Below are 13,145 nucleotides of genomic sequence, written 5' to 3'. Positions count from 1 at the left end.
TAATAACAAAGATCCTCTGGTTCACAAAGACCATACTGGTCTTTCCAAAGGAAAAAAAAAAAAAAAAGGCAGAGTTATATTCTGATGCGTACAACATGTCCTTCACTAGTGCCTTTAAGATGCATTGAGCAACTTTGCTCTTGATACGCTGTGAGATAAGAGGAAGCTGAGACCCTGCAAGTGGATCCCATCAAGTCAGAGGCAGTTTTACCAGCCTTCCCACTTTGGAACGGGGTGTGGCAAACTGCATTGGTTGGTGACCTGAAATCTCCTCTTTAGAAACAAATAAAAAGAAAACAAAACCAAAAAAGGCTAAGCCACCAAACATTTTAAGAGACTCATTCCCGAAACACTGCTAAGACTAGAATGATACATCATTTAGAAAACAGATGTATCAAATATTCATTTATCTTATTATGGAATATAAATTTAAGAAATTATTAGATGGTAATGTGCCAGAATCTTTACATCTGTGACTCATTAGTCCTGCTGTGCACATGGTTCATTCCTCTTCTAGATAAAACTACTATACTCATGTAATGGAAATGAATACAAACAAGAAACCTACAAAAGATCTAAAAATTAAGCAGCATGCAATAAATTTTAAATCTCATTTATTAAAAAGGGGATTACCAGAAAGTCTTTTAACCAGTTCATTTTTATTCATTAGCCTTTAGGATTACTACACGGTTATTTTCATAGTTACCGCTATATGTAGCATAATTTCAGTTTGACATTTTGGAGAAAAAAAGGGGAAACTAAATCTCATTATTACATTTGATTTATTTCATGAATACAAAGGAGAGAGAAAATAATTAAGAAAGGAGGTACTCTGAAAATACTGTTTTGATTTTAAAAATCTTGCTGAGAATAAAAGAAAGAGCTTTGAAAGTTTTGCGTAGCTCCACACAGGAACACTTCCACAGAGCACTTCACAGTCCATTCTCAATGCTTCCCAATACCACATAGGCAAGTTCAAGAGTAGTTATCAGCACCTAAGGTTTCTGCTTTCTTTATGAGAAAGAGAACACCCCCCCCCCCCCCCCCCCCCCCGCCTTCAGCAACAATCTTTTCCAACATGTTCTCAAGTGGGAAAAAGGCATCTTTCTTTTGCCCAAAGCAGACAATTTCATAGAATTATAGAATGGTTTGGGTTGGAAGGGACCTTAAAAATCATCCAGTTCCAACCCCGTGCCATGGGCAGGGACACCACACACCAGACCATGTTACCCAAAGTCCCATCCAGCCTGGCCTTGAACACCTCCAGGGATGGGACACCCACAACTTCTCTGGGCAACCTGTTCCAGTGTCTCACTGCCCTCACAGTGAAGAATTTCCTCCTTATATCTCATCTAAAACTACCCTCCTGTAGTTTAAAGCCATTATCCTATCACTCCACTCCCTGACAAGAGTCCCTCCCCAGCTTTCCAGTAGGCCGCCTTTAGGTACTGGAAGGCTGCTGTAAGGTCTGCCCAGGGCCTTCTCTTCTCCAGGCTGAACAACCCCAACTCCCTCAGCCTGTCTTCAGAGGAGAGGTGCTCCAGCCCCTTGATCATCATCCTTGCCCTACTCTGGACTCATCCTAATACTTCCATGTCCTTTTTGTGCTGGGGGGCCCAGAGCTGAATGCATTAGGTCTGATCTCTCTCTAATGGTCAGAAAAACGCAGTGCTGCCTTGGACCTAGATTGTCTCCCCATATGCAACATGCGCTTCAGGAGAAGGCCAGAAATACAGAAGTATTAAGTGGAACCCAGCAAAGAAATTATAACAAGTGCATAGTTTTTGCATGCATGGGAGGCTTTAGAAGGCACTGCATCTTCTGGCATCCGTGAAGGATAATGTTGGCAAACAATGAGCTTCAAAAAAGGCATAAAAAGATCTATCCTTTCCACAACATGAGTTCTCTTCCTTTCCTGTCACTCTGCTATAAATATAGCCTCAAATATCCCCTAGATCTGTTTTATTTTTTCTCTGTCTAAAGTTGTTCTCAATGATGGATTCAAAGTTACTCAATTTTCTCTTTATTTGGTTTGATTCTTCAACTGCACATAGGAAGGGCTCTTGTTCTACACCCTGGGAGGCCCTCACAGAGTACAAAACACTACAATGATCAACAGAGACCACTGGCCCACTAAATTCTACTGCTGACAGCAACTCAGGCTTACCCTGAAACACTAGCTGGTTACAATTTCTACATTAACACATTTGTTGCACATCCCGATGTAATTTTTGCCAAAACTCCAAGCAAAAAATGATGCTAGGTGGAAGCTAACAGGCCTGTGACCATATTATACAGTGTTCTGCTTACCTGCCTGGAAACACAGGTAAAGCCTACTCATTCCCATACAACGGTCACAGAGAAAACTGAAGGATGGCAGAACCTCACATCATTGCCTCTGACTTCCTACTCAGATGAAATAATTCTCCTCTGACATCCATCACAGTCTCCAAAGATGCCATTCCCACTAGCAGTCCTAGATATTTCATAGTACACTCAGTTTTACGCATTGGTCTACGCAAGGCCAAGACTACAAGGTTATCATAACCTTGTTGAATGGCAGGTATAACAACATTACATTAGTGGTTTTATACTGCACTGCATACACACCCTTTTGACTACTGCATTTGCTTAGTGCAGTAAATGTCACAGTCCTCCTTAGGATTTTCCTTCTGACCTGCCAATAAACCCAAACTGCACAAGCTTACATGTTCCTGTGAAGACATGGTAAATGAGACAGGAATTACCACCTGCTGTTCACTTGCACTTCCTAAGGTTACAGCCAGCTGCTGCTATTTCACATCAAATCACACAGGCTTCAGGCCAGAGTGATCCTGACACTCTTTATGGCTGCTTTCCCTCCCCCAACACCACCTCCAGTTCTAATTAATCCCTCAGACTGAGTGCCAGTCCTGCAGCTAATTATTGTACCTGCCCTGGGGAACACAGTGTTTGGTATCACTCTGTACAGTGCCATGGACTCTCAGCGGGAGCTCTTTTATATAATCCCTTTTATCATAACTGCTGCTTTCTCCATCAGTAATGCTGCTAACTAAAGCAGCGCACCACAACAAGACAAGGATCCAGGAATTTTTTTCACTTAGGCAATCGCTCAGCAACGAGTTATAATTTGAATATATTGTGTAACAATTCAGATTTTGTATTAAAATAATAAAAATGTAATGTTTAAGAACCAGCACAAGCTGTCTCTGACTAGAACTGGATCATTATAAAAAAAAAGTGTTATTTTCCATAGTGACTTCTGAACTTTCACTGTGAACTCTGCCTGACACTGCACTCCAAATGAACAAAACTGGGAAAAGCCAGCACTTATCTATTTTAGTTCTAGTATTAGATGAATTTTCAGTGAGGCAAATAACTTCTCCACACAACTCAGTTACAAGTTCTGATGAGTGACCACAATCTGACCTACAGAAAATATCCTTCCTGAAGTCATACCTGCTCTCACTGAAACTGGTGGGAAACATCCTCTTCAATCTAAGATGGGTTGGTCTGCCCCAAAACCAAGTTGGTCCTCACAGCAATAAACTTCTGTCATGTCTTATCATGTTTCTTTTTAAATTCGATACCCACCGCAGTTAAGTGAAGCAGGTAAGTGGTTCGAACTACTTCTCTGATATTTGTTAGGACTGGATGAAGTAAATTTGAAGAGCTGTTTTTGATCAAATTGCTCTAACTCAAGTGTTCAGTACTGCAGTATTTTACAGGACAGCTGCTGTCTGAGATGAAACGCCTACATAATGTTTTCTCAGTCACGGGACAGGGCTGTAGAAAAAGGAACAGGATGTACAGAGACTTCCTTCCTCACCATTCCTCTGGCATTACTAAAAAGGAGAAAGATGCAAACTGACGGGTGGTGAGTGAAGACATGCACTGCCTAGCTCTTAAGATGGGAATGACAACATCCTCATCTTGGGAGCAGGTATGTGGCACTCTCTAGTGTCACAGCTGTTCTGCATTCCCCAGTGGTACCTCATGAGCAGGACATCAAAGGCATAGCTGGGCCCTGGAGCGTCATCCACTGCCAAGAGAATTCTCCTGTGAATAGCATCTCAAGTCTGAGTGTCCCAGTGCTCCAGGCAATGTGGGCAGCCAGTGCAATCTCAGTTCTTTCCTAACTTCACTCCAATTTGTTACCCTGCCCTTCAGCTTAATGGAAAACAGTGGAGCCACGACCACCTAAAACTGGTGAATTAGAACAGATAATTGCTCCCAAGAATGGACCAGGTAAATACCCCTATTGCCTTTTAACAGATAAGTAAACTAAGCCTCAGGATTAACTGCTTACAGGCAAATTTCCTCAATGAGGCTGCTTCAGTGAAACTTATGTTAACAGAAGAAATCTTGTAAGTTTTTTCAGCGTTCTTATTGTGGCACATTAGGAGTATAGTTCAAAACAGTGGTTAGATATAGTTTAGAACTAGGAATATAATTTGCTTATACACATCAGGCAATAAAAAAATAACTACATGGGTAGTCATATTAGTAAAGCATGATTTGAAAGCAGTACTGTGTGAATTATGTTTTAAATAACACATAGCAAAACAGAAAATGTTATTTTATACACACGTAGGAATATTGCTTAGGGAGCACCATCACTATATCATCACATTTACTGCAGCTTTTGACAGCATATTCATATAAAGGAAACCAAAGAATATTTAATCAGGAAAGAAAAACAGCTGGGGACAACGCTAATTTATGCTAAAGAAAGCTGAGCAGTCCTTCTATTAAGGCAGATAAAATTAATGAGCAGAATTTATAGAAAAAACTATGAGGAACATTCAGTAGGATATAATCAAACATCATCAAGACACTGACAGAATAGGCTTACGTTATGCAAAATTATATTAAATTAAAATAAAACTCTGACTATAATATTATACATTTGCTTTGACAAGACGAGGATACAAAATCAGCTGCATGTATTGTTTGATTTGAGCAAAGCTTCCTATTTATAACACTGATTTACCTGCATTTGCTACAGTTAGCAATGCCTCAAAAATTGCCCTCATCAAAAGCAAGACTCCCAGTAAGTCAGATTAATTTACGTTCTACTGTTTTGTGAAGCAGACCTGTTCCCTTCTAAAAAAAGATGTGCCAACTCTCAAATGAAAAATAGGACAAAATAAGATAGCTTTAAAAGAAAGTGAAGAATAAATGAACATGGTTTATTTATGACTCTGTAACTAGTATTTTCTGATTTATGAATGAAGAACTAATTTTAATGACGTCAAAAAAGGTTTTCCCCATTTTGTCAGTAGGAGCAGAAAAAGGCCCAAAATATTGTCTATATATTCTTAGAAACATATTAACTAAGGATAATATACGCGCACATTAAAAACAAGCCTAATTAATTTTTTTTTTTAAAGAAAAGATCAGGTCAAAATGCATTTCTTATATATCTTCAATTTCCCTTTAATATGGGACAGCTTATAAATGTGGTGTCCATAATGCAACAAGTGAAGCAATACTTAAATTTAAAAATGTGGCCTGTACTTATATTATATATACACATATACTTGTATTTATTTCAGTAAATAGTCTGCTTTCAGGCCTATGTCTGTCTATATTAGACAAATTTAAATAGTTTTCCAACACAGAGGAGTAGAACCTGCAAAATTTATGTTGCAAAGCAGTGATTTCTCTTTAGTGGGCAGCAAATAAAGAGTAAATATATTAAAAATAAACAGGGAAGAGGAAAAGGTTAAATAGAAAAGAACATTATATCACTACCTGAGCCCAACTGGTTTAACAGTAGATAAAGAACCTGTTTCATCTTCAAGTCAATAAAGGTTAACACAATAAAATAAACTTCTGAATTCCTTTCTTTTCTAGGACTTAATCTCTTCTGCTGAAGAAGTTTGAGAGATGTTATCAATTTTGTGCAAAGCCAGCAGCTAGGAAAATTTACTTAAACATACCAAAAGGAGAAAGTAATTTCATGAAAATACTTCAATATGGCTTCTGTGGAGCTTCTCACTGTACCTAGACCAAAACCAATTTAAAGCCAGCTGCTAGCCCATGATTTCTAGACCCGATCTCTCATGCACGTGAAGTAAAGGACAGAAGATATTTATTATATCATTTACCGAAGGACAATAACAGACCACTTAAGACACAGTACAAGTTGCTTTACTCCCAAATATTCACCTCTGAACATCTATTTCCATTAATCAGGGTACAATCTCTACTCGGAACACATATACTCTGCAGTCCTTCCATTATGAAACCTTCAAAGCTTTTTAAAGCTGGGATAGAGCAGCTGAGCAACTAGAACGAAGCAATGGATTGACATCAGCATTTATTCTAATAGCCCAAAGGCTAAGAACCATCATTTTTTATTTTGCCATGGCACAGTACAGTAATGCAAATCTGCATGGACGTGTCACAAAGCCATGTCCTCTGCAAAAAGAAAAGCATTTAAAAGACTTACTAACATTTGTGTATCTTAACTGGTATTGAGGAAAGCTAGTTCTGCATTTGACCTAAATGTTCAGTCTACCAGTACGCTGAAGTAGTGAGAAGATATCTGATATAAAAGTATCTAAAGATAAAAAATAAAAAAGGCATTTCTTCAAATAAGATTAGGACTGCTGAATGCACTCACCACCACTACTTTATTTGTGGTCTCATGAGATCAAAGCACAAATTAATCTGCTGTTCAAGCTCACTCTCAGAACATGAACTTCTACATCATCCACACAACTGGAATGTTGCTTTTGCTTACATATGGACATAAGTGGATTAGGCCACATGGCATTATGAACCAGAGTCCTTACTCCAACCCTGTAAAATGAAGGAGACTGGTCAACAAATTACTTCTGAATACCTAAGAAAACATTGCAGATTCTTCTTCTTCAAAAAAAGACAAAGTATTCAGACCTGTTATTCTACAAATATAAGTTTCTGGGCAGTGTTTGGAGAGTCAATTTTCTACTACTTTAATTTATTGAAGATATTTTCAAGTAAACCTGAATCTCAGATAAGTTCAGTATATACTCATCATCTCCAGGGATCATAAAATAAGAAGTTTTGAGATTTCAGGAAGAAGAATCTCTCAACATTTAAAGACCCAGAAAGAAAATCTGAAATGGTATATGCAGGGACAGAAATAAATTATTTTTTGTTTCTTAAATGTTTTTTCTTTTAATTTCAGCAGGATTTTAAGAGCTTAAGGTCCCACCTTGACCTGGAGAGTCTCCACATTTTATGTGGATTTCTTTTACTAAATGGTTTTCTTTTACTCCCTGAAAATACCAGGAGGAAAGAAAGCAGCTTTAAAAAAGAATAAAGGATCATTTTAAAATTTCCAAATCATAAAAATAACTTGGAACAATAAAATCTTTATTAAACTAAGTGCTAGTCTCAAATAATATGTAAAAATATCACAAATAAACTTCAAGTTCTATATCTCTAAAAGTTGAATTAGCTTTAAAATGTCCATCACTTTCAGACATTTTATCCAATCTGTTTGTAAACTTGTCGCATCTAAATGCTGACTTAATTCCAGAGTCACCTACAGGTACCACACTTCAGGGTATGGTACCACCTCCAAAAACAATTATTTGACATAGGTGGAAAACTATATGTAAAGGTAACCAACCAGGTTTAAATGGGTTTGGTTTCATTTGGTGCATGACTGGCTGACACATATAATTTCCATTAATTACATTCTAAATCCCCTGGCACATCAAGGTGAGCAGATTTACCCTGAAAACAGTCATCAGAAGAGAGAACTGCTGTACTATGAAACACAAAGTGGTCAGAGGCATCGTAGTACTTACTGCTCATGAAATACCCGGGGGGGGGGGAATAAAAAGGAAGAATAAAAAAAAAGAAGCTTCTGTAGAACACACTCAAGCCCACTTCAGAAAAAGGGAAAACCAGCAAGACTGGGAAAAATACCTAAGCATGTATTTCAAAAAGGTGCTGTTCACCAGTTCTTCCTCTCTTCTGCTGACCTCATTCAATTCCTCTCCTGTATTCAGATAGCCTCAACTGGCAGCCCCTACTGCACAAATAACTTCATAATGTCCTTAAATGTAAATTCCTTAGGTTGCGTATTTTTTGGTTCTTAGCAGCACTTGATTTAACAGCACCTCAAAGTAACCATAACCATGATCTGTACAGTCCAGAGAGGACTCTACTGCCCTCCAATACACGGCATGTGTCTTGGTAAAGCAGGACACAACAGTAATTGAACCCTGGAGGTAATATGATGCTGATAGCACCAACACTGAATTCCAATAGATAACTATGTGGTGACTTTAGATAATTTTACTGACTAGGGAAAAAAAAAAGTAAAGTAAGAAGAAATAATAAAATAAATAACATCATAAATTCAAAATATTCTGCTTATTTGACAGAAAAAAAAATCAATGGAAATATGCACCAAATATGCAACTAAAGAAAAAAGTCACTGTATCATTAAAACAATGTAACCAAACTTCTTTTAATGAAGCACAGATGTAAAGAACAATGAACTGGCACAGCCATATTCACCCCTGTATTCCTCTTTATTTCTCTATTAAAATGAACATGATATTTAAAAATTAAAACAACCTTTATGTTTCCACATCTAAACCATGTTCTGTCTGTCTGTCTGGACATGTTTAAGAAGTCATAATATTGTTATTAAAAAAATTAAATACATATAAGTCACGAAAAAAAGCTAGTACATGCATAAGTATTTGTTTACACTTTACTAAATAATAGGTATATTTTACGTGAAATCTAGAACTACATTTATTATAAATCCACTGGCCCTCTGCATTGTGGGAGCCCATGCAAGGCGTGAAAACATTGCTGGGAAACTGAAAGGTTTGGTTAGGAAAGCCAACTTTTATATAGCAGAGCAAAATCACTGAAACCTGCTTCCACCCACAAGGGAAATTTTATATTTTAAAGCATTACTTACTACTGTTACTTAAGTCTTCTCAGACACTATCTGGTCATGTTCAGTATTACCGTCCTGCAGACACTGACTTCAACATGCAGGGTAAATGCAGCTAATAAGCATAATTAGCTCAGACAATGTATTTAATTTAGTTTTGCACTAAGGACTAATTGCCTACTCAGCGAAGGGGAAGTGTAACATTTTTTTTAAGATGCTTACCCGAGGGCCCTGATCACCTTGATCTCCCTGCAAAGTGGAAAGATGAGATGATAGGTTTAACACAGCATCTGTGTGCTACCCAGCTCTCGTACATAATCTAACATTACACTGCGTCAATACAAACTGTGTCTTTAGTTCATGCTGCGACGGCTTTCCATTCACCTTGGAAGTGTCACCCGTATATCAACTCACCTTCTCGCCTTTTGGACCAGGAGGGCCCTGAAAGAAAAAGAAGCAAAGATTCAAACCAATGAATTGCTCGTACTGGTGAAGTCTGCGACACTGCAGAAAGAGGTCTGAGCAAACCTGGGATTTCTTCATAACAAAGTATTCCCTTACAATTTTTCACACCAAATACCAGCGATATTCCAGAGACAGCTTCTTCACAGTAATAATAATAGTCACTGTACAGCTATTCCTTGAATAGTTTGCTCACTCCATGTGCTAAATCAGACTGCTCTGACGAGCAAAACCATGCCTGATATGGCAAAATTTCTATTGATTTCAGCTAGGAGCAACAGTTTATCTCCTATCAGATAACAAATGTTTTCTAATCCTGCAAAACTTCTTTGCAAGTGCAGTTAATAAATTCACAGGCTTATAAATCTGCCATTTATTTTGGCACCCTTCTTATCTTAGATTGCCAAAGAAAAATGGATTAGGGAATCTAAAAGTAGTGCTTTCATTCCTATCTTTGGAAACACCGAAACTGATGTTTAGTCTCAAGCACACTCTTTAGGTAAAATAAGCTCTTTGATGAGAAATTTGTGTAACATGATTTTGCAGAAGTAATATTGATTGTTACTTACCACCAGACAAACTGTAAGGTGACAGTATCACAAACCAGCAGGGTCCTTTACAATTTTTATTCTTTTTTGAGCACCTTCCAGAAAGCTACCAGCAGGTTTTCTAAAACACTGGTTTTCAGATTAGTGGCTAGTGAATAAAAATGCTTGAGGTCTGCAGAGAACTGGCTGCTTACACAGTGCAGACTCTACCTCCAGCTTTCTGAAAGCTACGCAGGTGTTCCATTACAAAGAAGGACCTGAGGTACGTATGAAAGCAGCTGGAAACAGAGGAGGATCCATCCAAGCTGGCAGGGTCCACTATTATAACAGAAAGAGCACTGTGTGTGCATGTATATGTGCTGCGTGTAGAACAAATTTTGTTGCTACCAGCAACACTATTAAAAATAACCGAGGTTACTGAGCTGAGCATGTTTGGGCCATTTCACAATTTCATTTGTAAAAATTCATGTGGCCCATGTAAATGCAAATGCAGGGAAGGTCAGTCTGCTGTGTATTAAAGATGTGATCAACCACATGCAAGTCTGAGAATTCCTATTGTAGATAATTTTCTGTTTATTTTTAAGGGTTTCTGATGCATGTCAGAGAAGAGCCCCTGCTGCTGAATCTTTCAAGGAATTAAAGCATATGCCTCCCCTTCCACAGTCTGCCACTTCTTCCACCTGCTGCAGAGGACATGAGAGCAACTCTGCTACCTGGCCTCCTGCATCCCCTGTAGGAAGGGCAGCGCTCACTGCAGGCTGAGTGGAAACCACCTGCACCACTCACTATGATCCTTGCCCGCTTCCTGTTCTCCTGCATGAACTTGGCCTCTTCAGAAATGGATGAAGCAAAACAACTGGACACAAGCTTGCTGTATCTTTATGGTCTCTACATTATTATTATTTTTTTCATACGTGATCCCATATTGCCCCTCTCCAATGCACAGGTATATATATATATATATACAAATATATATATACACATACTGGAAAACACATACAACACAGTCCACAGCTAGCTAGCTGCTCCATGTGTTTACTTGGACATGACATTACAGCAGAGATCATTTTCAACAAGCCCATTTTAAAACACACATACGTGCCACCAAGCTACCAAATTTGCACACTCATACCATTATTAACACTAAGTGTGGAATAGGAAGAACTAAAAATCACTCAGAGCTGGCTGTTACTGCTTTTTTTATGGTGAACACTGAGCACAAGCAGAGTGCTGTGGCTGTTCTATCTCCTTCAATTATCAAACCATTACAGGCTCTGAATATCTTACTGGCTGCAAACTACAAATAGCATGACCCCCATCTGCTACAGTCAGAATCCTATTTCTTGGATCTCAGGCATGAAATTATAGATAACATGACATGACTGAGACTGCAGACAGATGTTGGCTTTTGGATCTTGCTGCGATCGTGGCAGATGTTACTGCTTTCATCCAGATGCTCAGTGCTGTTCTTATGCCCAAGGGTACTCCTGCATGCTGAGGGTTTGGGCTCACAGCTGTCCTGGGGCATGCCTGCCACTGCCTTGCCAGCCAGTACAAAATAAGATGCCAAAGACTGCCCCAGCTGGCTCAATGGGACAGAAACAAGGCTGAACCACACCAGTAGATCGGTGAACTGCTAGACCATCTCCCTGGTACTACTGTTGGCAATATGCTCAGCCGTCTCCACCTGCAAAGGTGGCCCTTGTGTGTCCATCCCCTGCAGATTTTCCTGCTAAGAGATCTCTGAAAGTATAATCCACACCCAGACATTTTGTTTGATCCTTGAAGTTATTGAAGCGCACCTGGGGGACAATGCTGTCGTTGGTCCCAGCCAACATGGGTTCATGAGGGGTACGTCCTGCCTAACAAATTTGATTTCCTTTTATGATAAGATCACCCATCTAGTCGATCAAGGGAAACCAGCTGATGTGATCTGTTTGGACTTCAGCAAAGCTTTTGACACGGTTTCCCATAGGATCCTACTGGACAAAATGTCCAGCATACAGCTAAACAAAAAACATCATACGATGGGTGAGCAATTGGCTGACGGGCAGGGCTCAAAGGGTTGTGGTAAATGGGGCCACATCTGGCTGGCGGATGGTCACTAGTGGGGTCCCTCAAGGCTCCATTTTAGGGCCAGTCCTCTTCAATGTTTTTATAAATGATTTGGATATAGGACTAGAAGGTGTTCTGAGCAAATTTGCCAACGACACTAAACTTGGAGGAGTTGTAGACTCGGATGAGGGTGGAAAGGCCTTGCAGAGAGATCTGGACAGATTGGAGAGCTGGGCGACCACCAACCACATGAAGTTTAACAAAAGCAAGTGCCGGGTCCTGCACCTGGGACAGGGCAACCCTGGCTATGCTTACAGACTGGGTGACGAGACGCTGGAGAGCAGCCCTGCAGAGAGGGATCTGGGGTTTGTGGTTGACAGCGAGTTGAATATGAGCCAGCAGCGTGCCCTGGCAGCCAGGAGGGCCAACCGTATCCTGGGATGCATCAAGCACGGCATTGATGGTTGGTTGAGGGAAGTGATTGTCCCGCTCTGCGCTGGTGCGGCCTCACCTCAAGTACTGTGTGCAGTTCTGGGCACCACAGTACAAAAAGGATGTAAAACTGTTGGAGAGTGTCCAGAGGAGGGCGATGAAGATGGTGAAGGGCCTAGAGGGGAAGACATATGAGGAGCGGCTGAGGTCACTTGGCCTGTTCAGCCTAGAGAAGAGGAGGCTGAGGGGGGACCTCATCGCAGTCTACAACTTCCTCGCGAGGGGGAGTGGAGGGGCATGCACTGACCTATTCTCCGTTATCACCAGTGACAGGACCCGTGGGAACGGTGTTAAGCTGAGGCAGGGGAAGTTTAGGGTGGACATCAGGAAGAGTTCTTCACTGAGAGGGTGGTCGCACACTGGAACAGGCTCCCCAGTGAAGTAGTCACTGCACCAAGCCTGTCTGAATTTAAGAAGTGATCGAACTGTGCACTTAGTCACATGGTCTAAACTTTTGGGCAGACCTGTGCGGTGCCAGGAGTTGGACTTGATGATCCTTATGGGTCCCTTCCAACTTGGGATATTCTATGATTCTATGAAAGTATAATCCACACCCAGACATTTTGTTGTTGTTGTTGAGATAATCACGTATTTCAATGAAATGTTGTCCTCATTTCTCCAGGCAGGGCTTTCTGAAGATTACCTGTCCTCATCATATTTGGAAGTCTGTT

At 40.0% G+C, this 13,145-nt stretch overlaps 1 protein-coding gene across 15 annotated transcripts in view; it reads right to left on the bottom strand.

Moving 5' to 3' along the window:
- COL25A1 (collagen type XXV alpha 1 chain) overlaps positions 1-13,145 on the bottom strand; it is a 308,172-nt gene that overhangs the window by 92,657 nt on the left and 202,370 nt on the right. For 13 of the 15 annotated variants that reach the window (XM_040554847.1, XM_040554846.1, XM_040554856.1 and 10 more), the window contains 2 exons: positions 9,332-9,358; positions 9,140-9,166 (listed from right to left, as the gene is read on the bottom strand). In XM_040554847.1, the coding sequence (XP_040410781.1) occupies positions 9,140-9,166; positions 9,332-9,358 (54 nt within the window). The remainder of the gene's footprint in view (positions 1-9,139; positions 9,167-9,331; positions 9,359-13,145) is intronic. The other 2 variants (XM_040554850.1, XM_040554855.1) reach the window with 1 other exon arrangement.

This window comes from Cygnus olor, chromosome 4, assembly GCF_009769625.2.
Source record: "Cygnus olor isolate bCygOlo1 chromosome 4, bCygOlo1.pri.v2, whole genome shotgun sequence".
Lineage (NCBI taxonomy): Eukaryota > Metazoa > Chordata > Aves > Anseriformes > Anatidae > Cygnus > Cygnus olor.
This window is presented reverse-complemented; position numbering and strand designations above follow the sequence as displayed.